Genomic DNA, 27,829 nt, shown 5'->3' on the forward strand with positions numbered 1-27,829 from the left:
CATTGCTACACAGTAGCAGCAACCCCTTGCCTTGTGGCAGCAGACGGTACAGTACGACTGGTAGCCGTCATCGTCATGTCTGAGGTGCTCCTGGTCGCCTCTGTGAGGTCGATCAGGAGCGCCTGGGCAGACATGGGCACAGGGACTAAATTTGGAGTGACTTGACCAGGTCATTCTCTTTAGTCCTGCAGTCAGTCCTATTGAACCGTCTTATGGTGAGCGGGCAGGCGATACGGACTGCTAGCAGTCGTGCTGTACCATCTTCTGCCGAGCAGTCATGAGATGTGGATGGCATGCAGTCCTTCTGCACCGTCTGCTGCCAGCCAAAGATGTAAAAGATAGATGGAGTGGGTCAAAACAAGAAATAGACCAGATTTGTTTTGTACTCATTTGCTTCCCCCCCCTCCCCTGTCTAGGGGACTCATTCTTCTAGATCACACTGCAGTCAAGGTGCAGCGAGGTAAATCTAGCCATGTATCAATCAGAGGCCAGGCTAACCTTCTTGCTCCAATAAGGACAATAACTTAGGTGCACCATTTCTTATTGGAACCCTCTGTGAAGTCCTGCCTGAAATACTCCTTGATGTAAAGCCACCCCCTTTGTTGATTTTAGCTCCCTGAAGCCAACCCTGTAAGCGCCCCTCCCAGCGTCAGAGCAATGGCAAACAATCGGGCATCTGAGAGTGCTGTCCAGAGCAGTCACAATGGAGCGCTCTGATGGGGCTAAAACATTGTCGCGGGTGGTTCTGGGTACGTGTCGTCAGGCCCCCGTTCCCTCCCTCCCTCCGTGAAAGCAAGGGCAGACAATCATTTCGCGCCTTTTTTCCTGAGTTACCTGTGCAGACGCCATACCACAGCAAGCATGGAGCCCGCTCAGGTAACCGTCACCCTATGTCTCCTGGGTGCTGGCAGACGCGGTACGGCTTTGCTGCACAGTAGCAGCAACCCCTTGCCTTCTGGCAGCAGACGGTGCAATACGATTGGTAGTCGTCCTCATCGTGTCCGAGGTGCTCCTGGCCGCGTCGGCTGGGAGCGCCTGGGCAGACATGGGCGCAGGGACTAAATTTGGAGTGACTTGACCAGGTCATTCTCTTTAGTCCTGCAGTCAGTCCTATTGAACCGTCTTATGGTGAGCAGGCAGGCGATACGGACTGCTAGCAGTCGTACTGTACCATCTTCTGCCAGGCAGGCAAGAGATGAGGATTGCTAGCAGTCGTATTGCACCATCTTCTGCCAGGCAGGCAAGAGATGGGGATGGCTAGCAGTCGTACTGTACCATCTTCTGCCGAGCAGCCATGAGATGTGGATGGCATGCAGTCCTTCTGCACCGTCTGCTGCCAGCCAAAGATGTAAAAGATAGATGGAGTGGGTCAAAACAAGAAATAGACCAGATTTGTTTTGTACTCATTTGCCTCCTCCCCTGTCTAGGGGACTCATTCCTCTAGGTCACACTGCAGTCACTCACAGAGAAGGTGCAGCGAGGTAAATCTAGCCATGTATCAATCAGAGGCCAGGCTAACCTCCTTGTTCCAATAACAACGATAACTTAGGTGCACCATTTCTTATTGGAACCCTCCGTGCAGTCCTGCCTGAAATACTCCTTGATGTACAGGCACCCCCTTTGTTGATTTTAGCTCCCTGAAGCCAACCCTGTAAGCCGTGTCGTCAGTCGCCCCTCCCTCCGTCAGAGCAACGGCAGACAATCGTTCCGCGCCTTTTTTCTGTGCGGACGCCATACCACGGCAAGCATGGAGCCCGCTCAGCTCACTTTGGCAATTAGGAGCACATTAACCACCACACGCATTATTCAGCAGTATATGCAGCACCAGAACATGGCAACGCGATACCGGGCGAGGAGGCGACGTCAGCGCGGTCCCGTGAGTGATCAGGACATGGACACAGATTTCTCTGAAAGCATGGGCCCTGACAATGCATGCATCATGGTGCTAATGGGGCAGGTTCATGCTGTGGAACGCCGATTCTGGGCTCGGGAAACAAGCACAGACTGGTGGGACCGCATAGTGTTGCAGGTCTGGGACGATTCCCAGTGGCTACGAAACTTTCGCATGCGTAAGGGCACTTTCATGGAACTTTGTGACTTGCTTTCCCCTGTCCTGAAGCGCATGAATACCAAGATGAGAGCAGCCCTCACAGTTTAGAAGCGAGTGGCGATAGCCCTGTGGAAGCTTGCAACGCCAGACAGCTACCGGTCAGTTGGGAATCAATTTGGAGTGGGCAAATCTACTGTGGGGGCTGCTGTGATGCAAGTAGCCCACGCAATCAAAGATCTGCTGATATCAAGGGTAGTGACCCTGGGAAATGTGCAGGTCATAGTGGATGGCTTTGCTGCAATGGGATTCCCTAACTGTGGTGGGGCTATAGATGGAACCCATATCCCTATCTTGGCACCGGAGCACCAAGCCGCCGAGTACATAAACCGCAAGGGGTACTTTTCATTAGTGCTGCAAGCTCTGGTGGATCACAAGGGACGTTTCACCAACATCAACGTGGGATGGCCGGGAAAGGTGCATGATGCTCGCATCTTCAGGAACTCTGGTCTGTTTCAAAAGCTGCAGGAAGGGACTTTATTCCCAGACCAGAAAATAACTGTTGGGGATGTTGAAATGCCTATATGTATCCTTGGGGACCCAGCCTACCCCTTAATGCCATGGCTCATGAAGCCGTACACAGGCAGCCTGGACAGTGGTCAGGAGCTGTTCAACTACAGGCTGAGCAAGTGCAGAATGGTGGTAGAATGTGCATTTGGACGTTTAAAGGCGCGCTGGCGCAGTTTATTGACTCGCTTAGACCTCAGCGAAACCAATATTCCCACTGTTATTACTGCTTGCTGTGTGCTCCACAATATCTGTGAGAGTAAGGGGGAGACGTTTATGGCGGGGTGGGAGGTTGAGGCAAATCGCCTGGCTGCTGGTTACGCGCAGCCAGACACCAGGGCGGTTAGAAGAGCACAGGAGGGCGCGGTACGCATCAGAGAAGCTTTGAAAAACAGTTTCATGACTGGCCAGGCTACGGTGTGAAAGTTCTCTTTGTTTCTCCTTGATGAACCCCCCCACCCCTTGGTTCACTCTACTTCCCTGTAAGCTAACCACCCTCCCCTCCTCCCTTTAATCATTGCTTGCAGAGCCAATAAAGTCATTGCTGCTTCACAGTCATGCATTCGTTATTCATTCATCACACAAATAGGGGGATGACTACCAAGGTATCCCAGGAGGGGTGGTGGAGGAGGGAAGGAAAATGCCACACAGCACTTTAAGCACAGCACTTTAAAAGTTTACAACTTTAAAATTTATTGAATGACAGCCTTCTTTTTTTTGGGCAATCCTCTGTGGGGGAGTGGCTGGTTGGCCGGAGGCCTCCTCACCGCGTTCTTGGGCGTCTGGGTGTGGAGGCTATGGAACTTGGGGAGGAGGGCGGTTGGTTACAGAGGGGCTGCAGTGGCAGTCTGTGCTCCAGCTGCCTTTGCTGCAGCTCAACCATACACTGGAGCATACTGGTTTGGTCCTGCAGCAGCCTCAGCATTGAATCCTGCCTCCTCTCATCACGCTGCCGCCACCTTTGAGCTTCAGCCCTGTCTTCAGCCCGCCACTTACTCTCTTCAGCCCGCCACTTACTCTCTTCAGCCCTCCACCTCTCCTCCCGGTCATTTTGTGCTTTCCTGCACTCTGACATTATTTGCCTCCACGCATTCGTCTGTGCTCTGTCAGTGTGGGAGGACAGCATGAGCTCGGAGAACATTTCATCGCGAGTGCGTTTTTTTTTCTTTCTAAGCTTCACTAGCCTCTGGGAAGGAGAAGATCCTGTGATCATTGAAACACATGCAGCTGGTGGAGAAAAAAAAAGGGACAGCGGTATTTAAAAAGACACATTTTATAAAACAGTGGCTACACTCTTTCAGGGTAAACCTTGCTGTTAACATTACATACATAGCACATGTGCTTTCGTTACAAGGTCGCATTTTGCCTCCTCCCACCGCGTGATTTTGGTTGAATGCCAGCAAACATACACTGCAATGCTTTGTTCTACAGTGATTCCCCAGTACGTGTTGCTGTTAACATTACATACATAGCACATGTGCTTTCGTTACAAGGTCGCATTTTGCCTCCTCCCACCGCGTGATTTTGGTTGAATGCCAGCAAACATACACTGCAATGCTTTGTTCTACAGTGAGTCCCCAGTACGTGTTGCTGTTAACATTACATACATAGCACATGTGCTTTCGTTACAAGGTCGCATTTTGCCTCCTCCCACCGCGTGATTTTGGTTGAATGCCAGCAAACATACACTGCAATGCTTTGTTCTACAGTGAGTCCCCAGTACGTGTTGCTGGCCTGGAGTGGTAAAGTGTCCTACCATGAAGGACGAAATAAGGCTGCCCTCCCCAGAAACCTTTTGCAAAGGCAGAACCGCAAATGCCAGGGCAAAGTAATCCTTTCACATGCTTGCTTTTAAACCATGTATAGCATTTTAAAAGGTACACTCACCAGAGGTCCCTTCTCCGCCTGCTGAGTCCAGGAAGCAGCCTTGGGTGGGTTCGGGGGGTACTGGCTCCAGGTCTAGGGTGAGAAACAGTTCCTGGCTGTCGGGAAAACCGGTTTCTCCGCTTGCTTGCTGTGAGCTATCTACAACCTCCTCATCATCATCTTCTTCGTCCCCAAAACCTACTTCTGTATTGCCTCCATCTCCATTGAAGGAGTCAAACAACACGGCTGGGGTAGTGGTGGCTGAACCCCCTAAAATGGCATGCAGCTCATCATAGAAGCGGCATGTTTGGGGCTCTGACCCAGAGCGGCTGTTCGCCTCTCTGGTTTTCTGGTAGGCTTGCCTCAGCTCCTTCAGTTTCACGCGGCACTGCTTCGGGTCCCTGTTATGGCCTCTGTCCTTCATGCCCTGGGAGATTTTCAGAAAGGTTTTGGCATTTCGAAAACTGGAACGGAGTTCTGATAGCACGGATTCCTCTCCCCAAACAGCGATCAGATCCCGTACCTCCCGTTCAGTCCATGCTGGAGCTCTTTTGCGATTCTGGGACTCCATCATGGTCACCTCTGCTGATGAGCTCTGCATGGTCACCTGCAGCTTGCCACGCTGGCCAAACAGGAAATGAGATTCAAAAGTTCGCGGTTCTTTTCCTGTCTACCTGGCCAGTGCATCTGAGTTGAGAGCGCTGTCCAGAGCGGTCAGAATGGAGCACTCTGGGATAGCTCCCGGAGGCCAATACCATCGAATTGTGTCCACAGTACCCCAAATTCGAGCCGGCAACGTCGATTTAAGCGCTAATCCACTTGTCAGGGGTGGAGTAAGGAAATCGATTTTAAGAGCCCTTTAAGTCGAAATAAAGGGCTTCATTGTGTGGACGGGTGCAGGTTTAAATCGATTTAACGCTGCTAAATTCGACCTAAAGTCCTAGTGTAGACCAGGGCCTAGTTTTGCAAGTGACCACATACCCAAGTCTCTTCCATTTGGGTTCCAATCCCACAAACAGATGTTCTAGTGTAAACATTTAGGCCCGTGTCAATAGACCTCAGCATGGTTAGAAATATAGTCATCATTATATCTGTTTACTGACTTAATACCTCTGTTTGTATCCTCTTCCAGATAGACTCTTACTTCTGTGTATTCTACAGCGCTAAGTATGTCTTGTCATTATGTCATACACCAGTAATGCGCTTATTACAAAACCCTTTGTTATGCATTCAAGCAGCAGACCATATAATAACTCAGTGTAAGAATATTTGGTATATTTTCAAGACTGTTGTTGTACTAGTTACATGTTGCCCAAGGGGACATTTTGAATAATCATTACTGAGGTTCAGATAAACGCTCTCATGTGTCTGTTTCCAGTGCCCATCAGGACTTCTTTACTTTAAGCTCCTTTATGATTGGGGAATAAAAATTAGGTGGAAAGACTGGGAGAAAGAGTCAGTCCTCTTGTTATCCCTTCCAATTTTTTGTTATACTACCAAGAAGCCTCTGACACACTGAATCTTGTCCAATTGCTATTGTAAGAAAAGATGATGGGTGCTTTTTAAATAAGTGACTGATTCTGAGCATACTAATTATAAAGACCTATCTAATTTTACTTTAGTAGCCCACTGTAGATTATTAGGAAATAAGACTGTTCTACAATTACGGGATAAATTAGCTTGCTATAACCCAATGGTGTGGGTGAAATTGCAGGCAAGACATAATCTATATCCTCAAGTAACTCTGAATGTATAGTTAGCTACAGTGCAGATCCTTAATTAATTTCACACATAAAATAAAATCACTGTTATAATATAAGTAGGGTATATGGATGAAAGCAGTCTGATGTTTCTGGATCACAAAGTTGTCCTGTGTCCTCAGGTGAATCTAAACCAATAAATTAGGGTTTTGTTTTCCATTGGGAGGAGTAAAGGAATCCAGTCCTAAGAGTCAAGCTATGTAAAAGATAAGTAGAAAGAAGGATGTGAATGTGTAGTCAAAATGCAAAACTTCCATTTCTTTCATGAATAAAGAGTAACAGTCTTTGTAGAATCAAGTTGCATGGATGAAATACATTTGTTAAAAATCACGGATAAAAGATAATTGATTCTGACAGATTTTTTAAAAACAATATCCATGACTGGTTTAACATAAGTGACCTTCAGTGCAGCCCAGATTTCTTTGTAGAAATGAATGGTGCTATAAATGAACAGTGATACAGAGATTTCATTATAGAGCACTTGGTCATGTACAACAATAACTCCATTTGACCCTGTAATATGCTTCAGCGTGAACTTGGTACTATTCAAAAAGGAGTAATTGAGGAAAGAGGAAAATATTTGTGAACTAGGTTCTAGCTTTGATTTAGAACTGGATCACCAGTGTGAATTATAGGGCAAGTGCAAATTTGTAGATAATTGTATGTACTTAGTTAAGAATTTTAAAAAAGATTTTCACAGGACACAAGTGTTTCTTTAGGCAAGAGCAGCATCTTGCAACACAATTCCAAACTCTCTGGTCTTCCTTCTTGATACTTCGTAGATTCCAAGGCCAGAAGGAACTACTGTGATCATCTAGTATAATGTGGGCCAGAGAACTTCCCCCAAATAATTCCTAGAGCCTCTCTCTCTCTCTCTCTCTCTCTCTCTCTCTCTCTCTCATTTTTTTTTAAATCAGTCTTATTTTAAAAATTGTCAGTGATGGAGAAGCCATCACGACCCTTGGCAAATTGTTCCCATTGTTAATTACCCTCACTTTAAAAATGTATGCCTTATTTCCAGTCTGAATTTGTCTAGCTTCAACTTCTAGCCACTGGATTGTGCTTTCTCTGCTAGATTGAAGAGCCCTGTGTAGATACTTGGACTGTAATCAAGTCACCCTTTAATCTTCTCTTTGTTAAGAGAAATAGATTGTGTTTTTTGAGTCTTTCGTTATAAGGCATGTTTTCTAATCCTTTAATCATTCCTGTGGCTCTTCTTTGGTCCCTCTTCAATTTATCAGCATTCCTCTTGAATTGTGGACACCAGAACTGGACTCAGTATTCCAGCAGCAGTCATACTAGTGCCAAATAGAGAGGTAAAATAACCTCTCTACTCTTACTTGATAGTCTCCTGTGCATGCGTCCCCAGAATCGCATTTGGCACAGTGTCACACTGGGAGCTCATGTTCAGCTGATTATCCACCACACAACCCCAATCTTTTTTTCAGGGTCACTATTTCCTGGGATGGAATCCCCCATCTTGTAAGTAAGTATTGCTTACATTCCTTGTTGCTGGATGTATACAGTTACACTTAGTCATGTTAAAATGCACATTGCTTGCTTGCATCCAGCTTTGAATCAGTGACCTGTCCCCTTCATTATTTACCACTTCCCCAATTTTTGTGTCATCTGCAAACTTTGTAAGTGATGATTTTATGTTTTCTTCCACGTCATTGATAAAAATGTTAAATAGCATAGGACCCAGAACTGGTCCCTGAAGGACCCGACTGCAAACACACCCACTTAGTGATGATTCTCCATTTACAATTACATTCTGAGACCCATCAATCAATTAGCTAGTTTTTAATCCCTTTAATGTAATCCATATTAATTTTATATCATTCTAGCTTTTTAATCAAAATGCTATGTGGTACCAAGGCAAACGCCTTACAGTAGTATATTACGTCAGCATTATTACCTTTATCAACCAAACTTGTAATCTCATTTTAAAAAAAATATCACCTTAGTTTGACAGGATCTATTTTCTGTAAACCCATGTTTATTTGTATTAATTAAATTACCCCCCTTTATCTCACTTGGGACGGATGTCAGGCTGAGAAGCTTGTAATTGCCTGGGTCATCCTGTTTTACCCTTTTTAAAATCTGGCATATTAGCTTTCGTCCAGTCTTCTGGAACTTCCCCTGTGCTCCAAGACAACATTAACACTCCAGCGAGCGCCTCAGCTTTCTCTTTTAAAACTCTTGGGTGCAAATTATCTGTACCTGCTGACTTAAAGATATCTACCTTTAGCAGCTTCTGTTTAACATCATCGAGAGATGCTGATGGTTGAATGTAAAGAGTGTTATCACCATCTGTTTTTATTTCCCCAAGTACAGAACAGAAATATTAATTGAACGCTTTTGCCTTTTCTGCATCATTATTGATGCCATTTCCATCTAGTAGTGGATCAATTCCATTGTCAAGCCTTACGTTTGCCTCGCCTCTTTACAACTGTAGAATACTTCTGGACTCTGTGCTTTTGTTTCTCCTCCCACATCTTCTATATCTACCAATCTATGCATCTCCATTTTTGCTACCCCTGTATCTTGTCCTCCTCAGTATGTTACTGATTTTACCCCACCTCTACTGATATTCAATGAATTTACATTATCTCTTCTTGACTAGACTATGCCAACTTCTTTCTCTAGTTTATTCAAGCCAGTTCTCCAGACTTCAGACTGTGCAGAAGGCTGCTTACCTTCTTAGCCATACAAAGAAGTGTGACTTTATCACGCCCGTCTTAAAATAATTCTTCCAACTCTTCCTTCATTTTAGGATCTAGTTCAAAATTTAAAACTATCTATGGATTTGTTCCAGCTTACTTCACAGATCTTTGCTTATCTGGTGTTCACTTCCCCTCTGGCCCTTCACATGACGTCACCACTCTTGCTTTGAGAGCCTTCTCCCTTGCAACTCTTGCCATTGGGATAGCGTTCATGCAGCCCTCTGCTTCCTTGATTCACCATTTGTTTTTTTCCACTGAATGTATCCGATGAAGTGAGCTGTAGCTCATGAAAGCTTATGCTCAAATAAATTTGTTAGTCTCTAAGGTGCCACAAGTACTCCTTTTCTTTTTGTGAATACAGACTAACATGGCTGCTACTCTGAAACCTGTCATTTGTTTCAAGTTTCATCTGCAAAACATCTTCCTTCCCTGACCCATCATTTCACTTTCCCTCTGCTTTAATTTTTTAAATGTTGACACTAAAATTTTAGGGATATAGTTTGCATAAAAGCTGCTACTTAAATAAATTTTTATTGTATTCTATATAGGTTCTTATACTGTGCTCACCACAATAATATCGGAACACCTTCCAGAAGTGTGTTAAGCAGGATGACTACACATCTGTCATGTTGTTTGTTCTCTCAACCTTTCTTCATAGGGAGAAGCATGTGCAATAATATCTTAGATTGGTAGGGTGTGGGGTTTTTGTTTTGTTTAAATATTAATATGCCTATTGCTATATGTTTATGGTAGAGAAGGCAAGGTCAAAGAAATGTGCTTTGCGCTTGGAGTGGAAAGTGATTAAGTTTGTTGTGGTCCTTTTATTCCTGGGAGAGTTCATTTCAGAGTCTTGGAACTGCCCCTGGGGAGAGTTCTGTCTCTCACGCAAAGAAACTTTATTCTTCTTGTAGTGAATTCCATTGTGGCAGAGGAGTGTAGTCAACTGTGGTCTTTATGCCAGAGCTTTAGATGACCTTTTAGCTATCCTGTGCTCTGGCCATGGAGTGCTTTGAAGAAAAGGACTGAAATCTTAAACTTGATTCAAAATTCTATGGGAAGCCCAGCAAAGAGAGCAGAGGATGGGTTTGATGTGTTAGTGGGAGCCTCTGTTGCTAAGGAGACTTGCTGCAATGTTCTGTACTACTTGGAGTTTCCACAGTGCTGAATGCTTCAGGCTCAGGTATATTGCATTGCTGTAATCCAGCTGAGAGGTGACAAAAGCATGATAACTGAGGCCAAGTCTTTATCCATCAGAATGGGATGGAGTTTGCTAGCCAAATGGATATGGTGGAAAGTGCTACTCACAAATGCTGCTATGTGGGAACTTAGCATCAGCAAGGAATCCAAGAGTACTCCTAGACAATGGATGGAATTGACCAATTGTGGATGTGTCTCTTCAACCAATGGAGACTGTACGGTGGTTGCAAGCTCTTCAAAAAGCACTTTCCTATGCCTACCAGTATTGTCTGTCTTGTTTGGGTTCAGCTTCCCCCAGCTGTTCCTCATCCATGAGCTGATCTCATCCAAGAACTGGACCATTTTGGTATTAGTGGTGTGGTTATATGTGGTAAAGGGTATAGAGTAGCGTACCATCTGCATACTGCTGGTGCTTGAGTTCATGTTGTCTGACCAGTTCACCTAGTGGTTGCATGTAGATATTAAAAAGGAACAGAAAAAGAATTGATCCATGTGGAACTCCACAAGTGAGAGGGAAACTGCACCTCAACCCATCACTACTCATTGGGTGCATCCTTCCAGGAAGGTCTCAAACCATGTTCGTTCATTCATTACCCTGGATTCTTGCCACCTCTCTCGGGTGAGACAGTAGAATTTTGTGATTAACAGTGCAGAATGCTATGGGAGGATGAGAATTGATGTCTGTCCTCTATCCATTGGCAAATGGAGATAATCTATCAGTGGAACTAAGGCAGTTTCAGTTTTGTGTCCTGGCCTGAAGCCAGATTGTGCTGGGTCTAGAATGTCAACTTCGATAAGCTGAGTTTGTAACTGGCTGCTCTACTAGATTCTCTGTTAGTTTGCACAGGAATGGGAGGTTGTACACTGGGTGATAGTTGGCTAGAACTGAAATGTCCAGGGTAGGTTTCTCCAGTGTTCCTTTGACTATTGCCTATTTGAAGGAAGAAGGGAAGATTCCTTCTCTGAATGAAGCATTGGCTTGTTCAGTCAAGGGTGGCACTGGCTGTTCATGACTCTCTGTACCATTCCTTTATATTAGTTAGTATAACTTTTGCATGGATTTGGAAGATATTATAGAAATATTTGATTATCCTGATCTTCTAAAAAAGGATTCTTTTTCTTAGTGCTCACCCCGACTCCTTGTTGCTAAAGAAAGTAAGGTGATGAAAATGAGTGTGAACATATACCATTTCAGCACAGTATTATATCAGACATACAGAGCAAGTTTCTGTACTCACTTACAACAGTATAAATCCAGACTATCGTAAAATAAAAGGAATTTAAAGAACATTATTAATTTGCACAAAGCACTCAAAAGTTAGGCAATGCCAGATTCAGGTTGTCTTTGTAACCTTATTATTAATTATTATTATTACTATTATTTCTTTATATTTCTCTAGCATCTAGGATCCCCAGTCATGGATCAAGAGAACGTTGTGCTAGGCACTGTACAAATAGAGCAAAAAGACAGTCCCTGCCCCAAAGAGCTTACAATCTAAGTATAAGACAAGAAACAACAGATGGATGCAGACAGACTGATGGGGAATACAAGGAAACAATGAGACAATATTGCTGTGGCCTCAGCACACCAGCAGCCTAACTATTGTCAAGTTTTTTATAGGCATTATGGTTTTAAGGAGAGATTTGAAAGATAATGAGAGAGTTTTGCTGATATTTCTGGGAGGATCTCCCAGGCATGAGTAGCAGCATGGTAGAAAGCACAAAGGTGCTTGTTTGAAAGTGTAACACATGGACAATGGAAGCTGCCATTAGGGGCTGATTAAAGGAGGGAGCTGACCTTTCGATACTGAATGAGAGATGATAGGTTGTGAAGGGACTTGAGCATGAAGACAATTATGAGTGCATATGCACTCCGATAGTCTTTACTTGCAGAATCATACTACTTTTCCACAGGACGTCTGCCTCATTCAGTGCACAGGATAGACAGTGCTCACTTAATGAGCAGCTGTTCAATATTTTGTTTGCTCCTGATTGTTCAATGTGTGGCCCCAGGACTTATTTACTGTACACTAGTCAAACCCTGCTCTGAAGAAATGAATTTATTTCCTCATGGGCTTTTCTATGGTGCTCATCACTCTAGTAACTGAGTGCTTCACAAACAAAAACTAATTTATCTTTACAACATTCCTGTGAGGTGGGGAGGTGGCAGTACCTCTCCCCCATTTACATATGTGGAGCAGAGGCACAGAAATTAAGGTCAGATGTGCCCACTAATTTGGGGTTTTAAATTTGAGATTAATAGATTTTAATTAATGCATTTTCAGAGTACCTAGCATTATATAGCACTTTATATATTCAAGCAGAGCTCCCACTAACTTCTATTACAACTATGAGTGCTCAGCATTTCTGCAAATCAGACCCCACGTTATCATGTTGGGCACCCAGACAACGAGGAATACACAACTAGTGACCACTTGTGACAAGTTTGGCTTAAGTGACTTGACTAGCCTCACACGTGAACTCTGTGGCAGAGGTAGGGATAGAATCCAGTTCTCCAGGATAGTATTCAACTGCCTTAACCATGAGCCCATCCTTTCTCTTCCTGAAAACCCTTGCCTCATTCAGTACACACCGATGAACTTCTGCAGTAACTGAGGCAGTGGCCCTACAGACAACAGGCTCCTTCATTATACAACCCTCAGAAAACTCCAGAGGCAGGGATGAGAAGCCTGAGTGGAGTCTGGGACTGTGTAAGCAAGGAAAATGGGACTGGAACAAGGAGCCCGGGGTGGCGAAGGAACAAGGACAGGTTGCAGGGGAGAGGGCAGAAAGGGTCAAGTTTGGGTGGAATGGACAGAGGAGTCTGTGCAGCTCAGAGTGCATTCCCCTCCAGAGCCTGAAATGTAACCCAAGATTCACTGTGGCAAGATCTCCTGTGGCAAAAATAGTATGTGATTGTGTAATTAAAGCCTGGCTCATATTGCATGTGCACAACGGGGCTGAATTAAGGTTTCACAAGCAATCTTACTTTTCATTTTCTTTTCAGTTCTTGATACTGCAACTTTAATAATAATCTTTTAACATAGTTTTTTGTGTGTAATTTCCAAGGTTTTTTAAAAAAGCAAGCTGAAAAAACGAATTCCATCATGTGACATCATATTAACACATGGGTCACGATGGGGTTGGAAACTGTAGATCCAGTGCACAGACCATTGCGTCTTGGGCTGACGGAGGGACTGATAGCAATAGTAGGTTGTCATCTCCAGTGTGTACCAGAACTGGAGTGGGATGAGGCACATACTTTGCCAATGGTTTTTATGGACACAGTTTCCGACAGCAGAGGAGTGGTGAGATGTGGTAATCTTGGATTGCATTTCAGGCTTTGGAGGGGAATGTGTTCTAACATGCACAGACTCTTCTGTCGATTCCATACAAACTTGACCCTTTCTGCCCTGTCCCCTTCAACCTATCCTTATTCTTGCCTCACCACTGACTCCTTGTTCCAGTCCCATTTTCCTTGCCTACACAGTTCCAGACTCCACTCAGGCTTCTCATTCCTGCCTCTATCAGTGGACTTACTCGGAGTTTACACCAGGGTAACAGAGAGCAAAAGTTGCCACATCGCATTATGGAAAATGTTTTTCAATTTTAAAGTATGCTAGGATTGAATGAATGGGAGACGAATCAAGAGGAGGCAGTTTAGGAGAAAACACATTTTTAATGCCATATAATAGAAGTGTTTGTGTTTAAAAAGTGTGCTGTAAAAAGTAATAGAATTTGTGTAACTTATCAAGTAACTTACCATTATGTACTTTATAAAAGCTTGATATGTTAAAATGCTTGTTATTTGTGTATAATAAATTAATTGTCAATTAGATGTGTAAACTAATGTTTGATTTTTAAATTATCTCCAGAGCATTAGAATTCAAAACACATCCTTGTGTTTCTTAACCAATATGGGAGCGTTACTGTGTTGGAAAGACTAATTTGTTCCCAACAATCATGGCAGTAAAATTAAATAAATGAATTGGTGGTGCAAGAAAGGTATTTAAAATAAGCAACAGTCGAAGCTCCAGACCTTTCAGATCAAACCTATAATCTCGGTGCCATACATTTTGCTTTCTAATGGGTTTCCCAATGCATCTTGTTTTATCCGATCTGTGTTTCTTTAGGCCCTGTTCCTGTGAGTTGCTTTGCATAGGGGGAACACCCCACACCTGTGCATAGTTCCATTGAAGTCTTTGGTGCTCTATGTGGGCACTGGGGGTGCACCAGCATGGAGCAGTGTGCAGGATCATGGCCTTACATTGTGAGCACAGCAGGCCAGGGCGTTGTCTTTATTTCTGTCCTGTACGGTATCAAGCAAACCAGTGCTTAAGAAATAATAATAATATTGAGTTCCTGCAGTGTTAGCTGTATGTCTACCTACTCTTAAAAACAAGTTTTCAAATTAGAATTCTGAAAACTCAGACCTTAAAGTGTGTGTGTGTATAAGTTTTTTTCCAAAGCTCTAAAATCTAAACTTGATAAGAATAGCATCCATGAAGAGTTTGAGAGCTTTATCACTGCAGACATTTTCAAGCTAACAATATGACTGAAGTTGACCGACACCTCTATGGAAAACAAGAGCTGTGATTCCAGTTTCACAACGTGTGTGATGATGTGGAAGAAGTGCTATGTGGATAAAGGTGGGCGGAAAATTGCACAGTTATATGTGACTAATGCAAGGCTCACCTGTCTTCCCACCTGGGTAGTGGGGTTAATCAGGGGAAGACAGGTTGATGGGGCAGAGCATGATATAGTTGAGAAGCTTATTCATGTTGCATCTTTGGAGGATTTAGAGCCAGTCTGAAGTGGGAAATTCTTTTAGGAATCTTGTTTGATTTATGCCTTTTTGACAGATTTTCAAATGGATTTTTAAATTTAGAGCTTTATAATTAAGCCTAGAAAATATGATGGGGCACATGGAAATAAAGCAATAGCAGTGTTAATCCCTCCCTTGACAATATTAGAATGGCATTCTCGAGGTCCCAAGAGGATGTGTGATGGATAAATGCCAACTGACTTTGAGATATCACTTAGCTTCTCTGATTATAAATAGTTGGAAGATAATTTCTTCAAGCAAGTTCCTAATAATGCTATTAATAACAATACATAAATAATCAGTCTAGTGACTGAGAGGTGAAGTTATTCTCATTTCAATGCTAAAAATCAGTTAGAGTAAATATTTAAAAGGACAGTGTGAATTTCAATGTGGCCTAAAATTGAAATAAGGGAGAAAACAGTTTTTAAACGCTTCCAATATCTATTTTTAAAATTCAATTAACAATAGTTGTTTTTAAACAAAAACATTTTCTAGCAATGTTAGAAACTCAAACAATGCTGCACTGATAACCTGAAAGTGAAAGTCACTGTAAGCACAAGTGAAACTCGTTTCACAGGATATGTCTACACTATGCCCCACTGGCATCATAGGTGTGTAGGGTATGTGTAGCTACACAGAGCAGTGAAAAGCAAGCTTTGTCTGCACTGTGGTGTATAGCTGTATGTCAGTGTGTCATAAATATAAAGGGAAGGGTAAACCCCTTTAAAATCCCTTCTGGCCAGAGGAAAAATCCTCTCACCTGTAAAGGGTTAAGAAGCTAAAGGTAACCTCGCTAGCACCTCACCAAAATGACCAATGAGGAGACAAGATACTTTCAAAAGCTGGGAGGAGGGAGAGAAACAAAGGGTCTGTGTCTCTCTGTCAGTGTGCTGCTTTGCCGGGGATAGAACAAGAATGGAGTCTTAGAACTTTTAGGTTTCAGAGGAACAGCCGTGTTAGTCTGTATTCGCAAAAAGAAAAGGAGTACTTGTGGCACCTTAGAGACTAACCAATTTATTTGAGCATGAGCTTTCGTGAGCTACAGCTCACTTCATCAGATGTTTACCGTGGAAACTGCAGCAGACTTTATATACACACAGAAATCATGAAACAATACCTCCTCCCACCCCTCTGTCCTGCTGGTAATAGCTTATCTAAAGTGATCAACAGGTGGGCCATTTCCAGCACAATTCCTCCAACACGAGTTTCTACAAGCCATTACCCTATGATCCCACTGAGAGTTACCAAAAGCAACTACAGCATTTGCTCAAGAAACTTCCTGAAAAAGCACAAGATCAAATCCGCACAGACACACCCCTGGAACCCCGACCTGGGATATTCTATCTACTACCCAAGATCCATAAACCTGGAAATCCTGGGCGCCCCATCATCTCAGGCATTGGCACCCTGACAGCAGGATTGTCTGGCTATGTAGACTCCCTCCTCAGGCCCTACGCTACCAGCACTCCCAGCTACCTTCGAGACACCACTGACTTCCTGAGGAAACTTCAATCCATCGGTGATCTTCCTGATAACACCATCCTGGCTACTATGGATGTAGAAGCCCTCTACACCAACATTCCACACAAAGATGGACTACAAGCCGTCAAGAACACTATCCCCGATAATGTCACGGCTAACCTGGTGGCTGAACTTTGTGACTTTGTCCTTACCCATAACTATTTCACATTTGGGGACAATGTATACCTTCAGATCAGCGGCACTGCTATGGGTACCCGCATGGCCCCACAGTATGCCAACATTTTTATGGCTGATTTAGAACAACGCTTCCTCAGCTCTCGTCCCCTAAAGCCCCTACTCTACTTGCGCTATATTGATGACATCTTCATCATCTGGACCCATGGAAAAGAAGCCCTTGAGGAATTCCACCATGATTTCAACAATTTCCATCCCACCACCAACCTCAGCCTGGTCCAGTCCACACAAGAGATCCACTTCCTGGACACTACAGTGCTAATAAACAATGGCCACATAAACACCACCCTATACCGGAAACCTACTGACCGCTATTCCTACCTGCATGCCTCCAGCTTTCACCCTGACCACACCACACGATCCATCGTCTACAGCCAAGCTCTGCGATACAACCGCATTTGCTCCAACCCCTCAGACAGAGACAAACACCTACAAGATCTCTGTCAAGCTTTCTTACAACTACAATACCCACCTGCAGAAGTAAAGAAACAGATTGATAGAGCCAGAAGAGTTCCCAGAAGTTACCTACTACAGGACAGGCCTAACAAAGAAAATAACAGAACGCCACTAGCGGTCACCTTCAGCCCCCAACTAAAACCCCTCCAACGCATTATTAAGGATCTACAACCTATCCTAAAGGATGACCCAACACTCTCACAAGTCTTGGGAGACAGGCCAGTCCTTGCCTACAGACAGCCCCGCAACCTGAAGCAAATACTCACCAACAACCACATACCACACAACAGAACCACTAACCCAGAAACTTATCCTTGCAACAAAGCCCGTTGCCAATTGTGCCCACATATCTATTCAGGGGACACCATCACAGGGCCTAATAACATCAGCCACACTATCAGAGGCTCGTTCACCTGCACATCCACCAATGTGATATATGCCATCATGTGCCAGCAATGCCCCTCTGCCATGTACATTGGTCAAACTGGACAGTCTCTACGTAAAAGAATAAATGGACACAAATCAGATGTCAAGAATTATAACATTCATAAACCAGTCGGAGAACACTTCAATCTCTCTGGTCACGCAATCACAGACATGAAGGTCGCTATCTTAAAACAAAAAAACTTCAAATCCAGACTCCAGCGAGAAACTGCTGAATTGGAATTCATTTGCAAATTGGATACTATTAATTTAGGCTTAAATAGAGACTGGGAGTGGCTAAGTCATTATGCAAGGTAGCCTGTTTCCTCTTGTTTTTTCCTACCCCCCCCCCCCCAGATGTTCTGGTTTAACTTGGATTTAAACCTGGAGAGTGGTCAGTTTAGATGAGCTATTACCAGCAGGAGAGTGAGTTTGTGTGTGTATGGGGGTGGGGGGGATGTGAGAAAACCTTGATCTATGCAGGAAATAGCCCGACTTGATTATGTAAAGAGTTGTCACTTTGGATGGGCTAGCACCAGCAGGAGAGTGAATTTGTGTGGGGGGGTGGAGGGTGAGAAAACCTGGATTTGTGCTGGAAATGGCCCACCTGTTGATCACTTTAGATAAGCTATTACCAGCAGGACAGTGGGGTGGGAGGAGGTATTGTTTCATGATTTCTGTGTGTATATAAAGTCTGCTGCAGTTTCCACGGTAAACATCTGATGAAGTGAGCTGTAGCTCACGAAAGCTCATGCTCAAATAAATTGGTTAGTCTCTAAGGTGCCACAAGTACTCCTTTTCTTTTTTAGAACTTTTAGTAAGTAATCTAGCTAGGTATGCATTAGATTATGATTTCTTTAAATGGCTGAGAAAAGAATTGTGCTGAATAGAATGACTATTTCTGTCTGTGTGTCTTTTTTGTAATTTAAGGTTTTGCCTAGAGGGATTCTCTATGTTTTGAATCTAATTACCCTGTAAGGTACCTACCATCCTGATTTTACAGGGGTGATTCCTTTACTCCTATTTACTTCTATTTCTATTAAAAGTCTTTTTGTAAGAAAACGGAATGCTTTTTCATTGTTCTCAGATCCAAGGGTTTGGGTCTGTGGTCACTTATGCAAATTGGTGAGGATTTTTACCAAACCTTTCCCAGGAAGTGGGGTGCAAGGGTTGGGAGGATTTTGGGGGGAAAGACGTGTCCAAACTGTGTTTCCCAGTAAACCCAGTTAGAGTTTGGTGGTGGCAGTGGATATTCCAAGGACAAAGGATAAAATTAATTTGTACCTTGGGGAAGTTTTAACCTAAGCTGGTAAAAGTAAGCTTAGGAGGTTTTCATGCAGGTCCCCACATCTGTACCCTAGAGTTCAGAGTGGGGGAGGAACCTTGACATGTTTCTCTCCCTCCTCCCAGCTTTTGAAAGTATCTTGTCTCCTCATTGGTCATTTTGGTCAGGTGCCAGCGAGGTTATCTTTAGCTTCTTAACCCTTTACAGGTGAGAGGATTTTTCCTCTGGCCAGGAGGGATTTTAAAGGGGTTTACCCTTCCCTTTATATTTATGACACAGTGAAAGGCCCTGGTAGGGAGGAGGCAGCAGGGAAAGGCTAAGCTTGGGGACTAGTACAGGCACTGTAGATTGGAAGGCATGGTTAAGTGAGTAGAGAGCCGTGTAAGGTATGCCCACACCATTCAGGTATGCCTTTATTGTACTTGCCTAACCAATGCATCACTGCCTATGCTGGTATGTCATATCCAGGTATGTACTCTACACATTGCCAAAAGAAGCACGGAGTGTAGACGTACCCACTGTTTTTTATTGTTTGAGCTGGGATAAATGGGGGAGGGATAGAAAATAGTAACAAATTGCCTGTTGACAGTGATTGATATTTAACAATTTTAAGGGGTTATCATAGAATATCAGGGTTGGAAGGGACCTCAGGAAGTCATCTAGTCTAACCACCTACTCAAAGCAGGACCGATCCCCAATTAAATCATCCCAGCCAGGGCTTTGTCAAGCCTGACTTTAAAAACTTCAAAGGAAGGCGATTCCACCACGTCCCTAGGTAACGCATTCCAGTGTTTCACCACCCTCCTAGTGAAAAAGTTTTTCCTAATATCCAACCTAAACCTCCCCCACTGCAACTTGAGACCATTACTCTTTGTTCTGTCCTCTGCTACCACTGAGAACAGTCTAGAGCCATCCTCTTTGGAACCCCCTTTCAGGTAGTTGAAAGCAGCTATCAAATCCCCCCTCATTCTTCTCTTCCGTAGACTAAACATCCCCAGTTCCCTCAGCCTCTCCTCGTAACTCATGCGTTCCAGTCCCCTAATCATTTTTGTTGCCCTCCGCTGGACTCTTTCCAATTTTTCCACATCCTTCTTGTAGTGTGGGGCCCAAAACTGGACACAGTACTCCAGATGAGGCCTCACCAGTGTCAAATAGAGGGGAACAATCACATCCCTCGATCTGCTGGCAGTGCCCCTACTTATACATCCCAAAATGCCATTGGCCTTCTTGGCAACAAGGGCACACTGCTGACTCATATCCAGCTTCTCGCCCACTGTAACCCCTAGGTCCTTTTCTGCAGAACTGCTGCCGAGCCATTCAGTCCCTAGTCCGTAGCGGTGCATTGGATACTTCAGTCTTAAGTGCAGGACTCTGCACTTGTCCTTGTTGAACTTCATCAGATTTCTTTTGGCCCAATCCTCCGATTTGTCTAGGTCCCTCTGTATCCTATCCCTATCCTCCAGCGTATTTACCTCTCCTCCCAGTTTAGTGTCATCTGCAAACTTGCTGAGGGTGGAATCCACACCATCCTCCAGATCATTTATGAAAATATTGAACAAAACCAGCCCCAGGACCGACCCTTGGGGCACTCCACTTGATACCGGCTGCCAACTAGACATGGAGCCATTGATCACTACCCGTTGAGCCCGACGATCTAGCCAGCTTTCTATCCACCTTATAGACCATTCATCCAGCCCATACTTCTTTAACTTGCTGGCAAGAATACTGTGGGAGACCGTGTCAAAAGCTTTGCTAAAGTCAAGGAACAACACGTCCACTGCTTTCACCTCATCCACAGAGCCAGTTATCTAGTCATAGAAGGCAATTATATTAGTCAGGCATTACTTGCTCTTGGTGAATCCATGCTGACTGTTCCTGATCACTTTCCTCTCCTCTAAGTGCTTCAGAATTGATTCCTTGAGGACCTGCTCCATGATTTTTCCAGGGACTGAGGTGAGGCTGACTGGCTTGTAGTTCCCCGGATCCTCCTCCTTCCCTTTTTTAAAGATGGGCACTACATTAGTCTTTTTCCAGTCGTCTGGGACCTCTCCCGATCACCATGAGTTTTCAAAGATAATGGCCAATGGCTCTGCAATCACATCCGCCAACTCCTTTAGCACTCTCGGATGCAACGCATCCGGCCCCATGGACTTGTGCACGTCCAGCTTTTCTAAATAGTCCCGAACCACTTTTTTCTCCACAGAGGGCTGGTCACCTCCTCCCCATGCTGTGCTGCCCAGTGCAGTAGTCTGGGAGCTGACCTTGTTCGTGAAGACTGAGGCAAAAAAGCATTATCAGTATTGCAGGTCAAGTTATTTGTTTACAACATATTTTTAAGATGACGGTGTCATTTTACTTACAATCTAAGTTGTAAATTGACACCATCCTTTTTAATAATAATCTAGATGGGTTAATTAGAAAAAAATATGCCACGATAATGTACAGACAAGTGTAGCATTAGTTATTTAATCATGACAAAGAAGAGATTAATGTTTGGATTAAATTGAAAGAGTTTGAGTAGACTGTGTCTTTTAAGTATTTGTTCCGTGGCTAGTACAAAGGGGGCCTGGGCCTAATTGGGGCAAGCGGTATACTATGGTAATATAAATATTTACGAATAGTAATTCCTCCTCCCCCCCAAAAAGAAAGTTGTGCTGACTTAATTGTATAGATTTGCCAAGTACTTTTCATAGCATTCATTTTAATAACAAACCATTGCTGTGTTTTAAACTGAAATAGCTTTTAGCATCATTTGGCCCAACAACAGATGTTTGTCAATCTACTTCTTTACCTGATTCAAATACAACTTTTTTTGCTATGCAGTTTTCTTTATCCCCTCAAAATCAGAATATAGTTTTTGAACAGCCAACACACTTCCTTCCATCTTTTGGACTTGATTTCCATTTCAAGTGACCTGCAACTGTATCATGTCAACACAGTAGTTGGTTTTACAAAATATTGACATTGGAACTGAGATTTATGTGCATGTTTGTTTTTGAACTTCTTCTTGGTCCTCCTCAGACTTTTATTATGCCATTTGTGACTGCTGTAATGTGGAAATTTAGTTAATTTTTTTCCATGTCATTTGTAACTGTTATCTTTATTAAAAGTTGGTACAGGTGACACATAATGTCTTTTGTGAACCCTTGAATTTTTGTTAATTGGTCATGCTGGTATTTCAAGGAAATAATTGAGTTCTTTCCTTTCTGATACACATTTATATTTTCTAGTCAACATTATGAAAATTCTACAGATGTAGCATATGATCACCAATAATACAGAATGCAGTATTTTTAAATGATTGTTGTATTTGGTACATTACATATACTTATCTTTATATATTGAGCACCTGATAACATTGCATCATTATATTGTCTTTCAGTTTCTATATTCTTCAGCGATTATGCTATTGTTTGATTTGATAATCTTTATTTTCTGCCCAAAATCAATAATTGTTAGTTATTTTTGTTCGTATATATTATACACACATTTTTTGTGCTCTCACACTACCTATGTTCAGTTTGATTTAAATATAAAATTTAGGCATGTTTAGATATCTGGGCCTAGATTTTCCATTACAGGGCAGATGCTTGGCATTGGTTGCACTGCTGGCAGAATCTGTTCTGAGCCATAGTTTAACAATACAGGAGAGAACAAGTATTTGGCCTGAACGGAGATAGTAAATTGGAGGGAGAAATCTGGAAACAGTAAAGTAGAAGGAAGCTTAAGGGTAATAGTAGAAAGCAAGTTAGACAATGCTTTGTAATATAACACCCTGACCTTTTTGCTGGTATAACTTATGGCTGTATACAGTATTGCACAGGGATGTTGTAGTCTGTCTCCCTTTATCTTCCTCCCTCTTTCTCTGGCTCTGATGTGACCAGTCTTGGAAATATACTTTCTGCATTCTGAGAAGAGTTACAAAAATGATAAGGAGACTGGAGAGAATGACATGAGGAGAGACTATAGGGAAGTATATAGATAGCTATTGGTGATGGGAGGAGAGGGCATCATAATTATCTGCAAATATTTGCAAGGAACAACACTCGAGGGAAAGGAATTATTCAGCATAATAAAGGTTGATATCAATAGCAGTAATAGAATGAAATTAAGAAAGGGGGAAATTTAGTCTGAATGCCAGGAAAGTCTTCCTGAGAGTGAGCTCTATTAAGCTGTGGAAGAAGCTTTTAAGAGAAGTGGTGGAAAACATTTAAATCTAGACTGAACAAAACACCTTCAACCAGAGAATATGGAATGATATTACACTGGCCTGGAGGTGGGCTAGATAACCTAGCAGGCCTCTTCCATCTCTGACTTCTCTGGCTCCATGAGGTGGCTCTTTAAGAAATATGGTTTGAACTTTAAAACATGCCCAGAGCAGAATCCTCTGTGATATAATGTCATTGTAGCACTGAGACAATGAGGCCTCTATGTCAGAAGACTAATTTAAAGACCAAAAAAAAAAGGGGGGAAATATTAATATTTAAATAATTTTAACTTTCCTATTTAAAATATATATTTTGAGTTTTCTTAATAAAACATTACAATACAGAAAAGCCAACAGGGCTCCAATCTAGATATATATATTTTCAAAACTGACCAGAGATATTGGGTGCCTCCATTTTTGTTGCCCAACTTGAGACGCCTTCAGGTTTTTCAGGGGGCAGCTGCTCAGCATTTTCAAAAAAGCAAGCTCTTCTAAGATACGTCCAGCTGGATACCCCAAACCACCAGTCATGTAAGACACTACTTTTTCTAATCACTATGGTTTCTGAGCACCAATGCTTGAGTGGTATAGAAATAATATCTATCTAATTAAGTATTTCCACTGTGCTTATACAATTATGATAAACATGGTATATAGAGATTTAAAAATAGCTGTGCATTACTTAGGTTCTGATTACTGCAATATCTGGGGCCTAAAGTGTTATCTCATCAACTTTTACAAGATGACACCAGTGGAATTTAGAAGGCAATGTTAGGGTCACATGAAGTTGTTTCTCCCTTGATCAGATGTTGAATTGATCAAATATGTCACCTGTAATAGCCATATATCGGTCCCTTTTTGTTGTTTATATTCCAAGTTTCACATTGCTTTTCAACTGACTCTTTAAAAGACCATTATTACGTGCTGAAATGAGAGGAAGGAAATGCAGTGATTAACGTCATGTGAAATGTTCCAGAAAGTTTTTAAACCTCATTAAATACTCTAACTCCCACCTTATTTCCCCACAAAAAACATCAGAATTATATTTTTAACTGAAACATCAGAGTTCCAGGTAGGAAACTTAGGGCCTGATCCAAAGTCCATTGAAGTGATTGGGGAAAAAACCCAACACTGTTAACTTAATTGAGCTTTAGATCAAGCCCCAAACAATGAGTGAAATGTCTCCCTGTTACCTTCCATAATATTCATACTGTGACCTGAGTAGATAGGACCAGATTCTGCCTGGCCCATACATGGTTAGAACTGGGGAAGGAGTAACAAAGACTCCTTCACTACCATAAGGTAAGGATCAGCCACAGATGCAATTCCTGGGCTTGGTGGAGCACACAGACTGAAAGGCCTGATTCAGTTCCTGTTGAAATCAACGGGAACCGTTTCATTAACTACAGCAACGGCGGGAGTGGACATTGTGTGTTCCCGTGAGGCAGTATTCCTTTTCAAACAACGACAGACCCTTACTCTGGCCTTTGTGAAGTTTGCACAATCTATCCCATAGTGATATCAAACAGTGTAAAACAGTTGTACTAATTAACTTGTGGCTGGGGACTAAAAGTCAGTCTTGAGGCCAGGAACATAGCTGATTGAAATTTCTGAACCTCTTCCCCATCTAAATTCAACCTTGGCAAAAAATAATTTTTTTTATATACAAAACCAAAATATTTCATTTAAAAATGTTCTATTTATTGAAAATGTTCAATGAAACTTTAATTAAAAAGGAGTCTTTTTGTTTTTCTTCTACGTTTATTTTTTTAATTTAGGGATTTTTTTTGGATTGCCGTATTTACTTAGCTTAGCCACGTGGTGAGGGTTTTTCAAATTATTTCCACTTTTGAAATAAAAAGGAATTAGTTGTAAAAATTTTTATTTCAAAAGCAAGCAAACAAAATAGTTTAAAATAAATTCTCCAGTAAATTTGAAAAAACATAAAGTACCACTGTATAACAGAACAAAAAATCTGAATTTGCCAAAATTTCCTCCCTGTTTTATTGCCTGTTCTATATCACAACTGGAGACCAGTCTATCTTTGTGAGACATCATCATCTCACATAGCGAGATGACTCCACTACAATATACTTAAACATTTTGGCATTAAAGTTTCTATTAAACATATAAAGCTTGCTCTGCCGCTTTAGTTTTTGTTGTTTCACTTTCTCTCATTTCTTCCTCCCATTTCTTGTTGCTTTTCCTGGCAACCTCACTTTCTACCTTTTATCTGTCGTTAAGAATTTGACATATTTGTCCAGAAACAAATATCAGAATTCCGTGATTTTTTTTTCTTTCCTGCTAGTAGAACTGTTATTTTTCTTCAACTACTGTTTCAGAATTAGAGATGTGATAAATCCCTGACTCCATTTAAGGCCCCAGTTCTGCATCTAAATCCACCAGTGTGAAATTCATTGACTCCAGGTGGAACTCTGGATGACTGCACGGGTCTGCAGTAGTGAATCCCAGGGCAGTATTTGCTCCTGGACTTGTACACAAATCTATTCACATTTTAAGTAGCATTTGGATTCACTGACTCAAGAGCTAAAAATCAACATGAAATAGGAATAGTATATCAAATGGACTTTTAAAATAACAATACTTAGCTCTTCATCAGTAGATCACAAAATGCATTGTAAAAAAAAAGTTATCTTAACATAACAGACAGAGAAACTGAGTCATGGAGTTGTTAAGTGACTGCCCAAGGTCACATAGCAGCTCAGTGGCAGAGTCAGAAACAGAATCCATGTCTCTTTATTACCAGACAAGGGCCTTATCTGCTGGACTGCACTCCTTCCTTAATATGGGAAATATAGAAACTTAATCAAAAATCTGTTCAGTAAGGCCAGTAATTTCAAGAGTGACCATGGGTATTTAGTGCCTGTCTGTTTGGATGCCTAATCTGATTTTCAGAAGGCGGCTGCTCAGTACTTCCTAAAAATTGAGCCCCCTTAAGATACCTGAAGTTGAGCATCCAAAAATTGAAGTACCCAATAGCACTAGTCACTTAAAAAACCAACAACTTAGCCTATATATTAGTATATTAATTACATAAAAATGCCAAATGAATGATAGAACAAACTAGTATAATGCAGTGATCTTTAGGGCAAGTATTTTTTTAAGCTGGCCAAACAAGCAAGGCCCTGGCTATGTGCATATAACTCTACTGACTTCTGTGAAAGCTGCATTCTTGAATTTGGTGCACAGGCTTTGGCAAAAAACATGCATTTAATCCCCCCCCCCCCCCATCTTGCCATTCCAATTGTTTGATGCAGTCCAAATATCTTTACTATTGAAGATGGTCTGAAGTTCCCTTTGAACCCATCAGCTACTTTCACTCATTTTGGTGGCCTGTGGCGACTTCTCCTTTTGAGCTTTGCTCAGTTGCACTGAGGATAATTAAGCATGCTAAAAATGGGCCCTGTTATTTCATAGAATGGTAGGACTAGAAGGGACCTCGAGAGGTCTTCTAGTCCAGTCCCCTGCACTCAAGGCAGGACTAGGTATTCTTTAGACCAGTGTTCTGCAACCTTTTTACGCACAAGATCACTTTTTGTATTTAAGATCAACCCAGGATCTCCCCCACCCCTTCCCCAAGGCCCTGCCCCGCTCCCTCCATTCCTCCCTCCCTCAGTTGCTTGCTCTCCCCCACCCTCACTCACTTTCACTGGGCTGGGGCAGGGGCTTGGGGTGTAGGAGGGGGTGCAGACTCTGGGCTGAGGCCAAGGGGTTCAGAGTATGGGAGGGAGCTCCAGGCTGAGCCTGGGGTTGGGGTGCAGGAGTGAGGGGTGCAAGCTCTGGGAGGTGGTTCGGGTGCAGGGGTCATGTGGTCACCCTGCACCTAATCTCATAGAATCCATAGGACATTTCAGGAGTTTTACTTTTTATTAGTGTCATCTGTGGTTTATAGATTCAAAATCCTTTAGGGATTATCTCAAATCAGTATAACATTCTCAACTGTGGGGTGTGTATTGGCTGAGCCTGGGACAGGGGGTTGGGGTTCAGGAGTGAGGGGTGAAAGCCCTGGGAGGGAGTTTGGTGCAGGAGGGGCTCCAGGCTGGGGCAGGGGGTTGGGGTGTAAGAGGGGGTGCCAAGCGCAGGCTTCGGCTGGGAGGAACTCACCACAGGTGGCTCCCAGTCCGCGGCGCAGCGGGGCTCAGGCAGGCTGCCTGCCTGCCTGCTGTGACCCCACGCCTCTCCCAGAAGCGGCTGGCTGCTGGCACGTCTCTGCAGCCCCTGGGGGAGAGGGGGGCACCGGGTCTCCGTGTGCTGCCTGCACCCACAAGTGTCGCCCCCACAGCTCCCATTGGCAGGTCCCCGGCCAATGGGAGCTGCAGGGATGGTGCTGGGTGCAGGGGCAGCGCGCAGAGCTGCTTCTCCCTCCCCCCTCCTCCTGCCAGGGGCCACACAGACATGCCAGCAGCCAGCCGCTTCTGAGAGTGGCATGGGGCCATGGAAGGCAGGCAGTCTGCCTGAGCCCTGCTGTGCCACCGGCCGTGGAGATCATGATTGACTGGCAGCAGCTCCAGGATCGACCAGTCGATTGTGATCGACGGCTTGGTGCCCAGTGATCTAGACCATCCATGACAGGTGTTTGTCTAACCTGCTCTTAAGAATCTCCAATGATGGAGATTCCACAACCTCCCTAGGCAATTTATTTCAGTGCTTAACCACTCTGACAGCTAGGAGTTTTTCCTAATGTCCAACCTAAATCTCCCTGGCTGCAATTTAAGCCCATTGCTTCTTGTCCT

General features: G+C 43.2%; 2 protein-coding genes across 8 annotated transcripts in view; one reads left to right on the forward strand and one right to left on the reverse strand.

Annotated features, from left to right (window-relative positions):
• Positions 1 to 27,829, forward strand: part of THRB (thyroid hormone receptor beta) — a 316,316-nt gene that overhangs the window by 34,092 nt on the left and 254,395 nt on the right. The gene's annotated exons all lie outside the window — the stretch shown is intronic.
• Positions 3,308 to 5,435, reverse strand: LOC142070865 (uncharacterized). Its single transcript, XM_075124796.1, has 2 exons — positions 4,502 to 5,435; positions 3,308 to 3,841 (listed from the first exon to the last, which is right to left on the reverse strand). Exons 1-2 carry the CDS (start codon positions 5,079 to 5,081, stop codon positions 3,378 to 3,380), a joined length of 1,044 nt encoding a protein of 347 aa, XP_074980897.1. The 5' UTR covers positions 5,082 to 5,435; the 3' UTR covers positions 3,308 to 3,377.

Source organism: Caretta caretta, chromosome 2 (assembly GCF_965140235.1).
Source record: "Caretta caretta isolate rCarCar2 chromosome 2, rCarCar1.hap1, whole genome shotgun sequence".
Classification (NCBI taxonomy): domain Eukaryota; kingdom Metazoa; phylum Chordata; order Testudines; family Cheloniidae; genus Caretta; species Caretta caretta.

Excerpts from the sequence above, each read along its gene's own strand:
- LOC142070865 (XM_075124796.1), bottom strand. The coding sequence starts at position 5,081 with ATGCAGAGCTCATCAGCAGAGGTGACCATGATGGAGTCCCAGAATCGC. Across the intron at positions 3,842-4,501 it reads AGGCGGAGAAGGGACCTCTG|CTGCATGTGTTTCAATGATC; the intron begins GTGAGTGTACCT and ends TTTCTCCACCAG.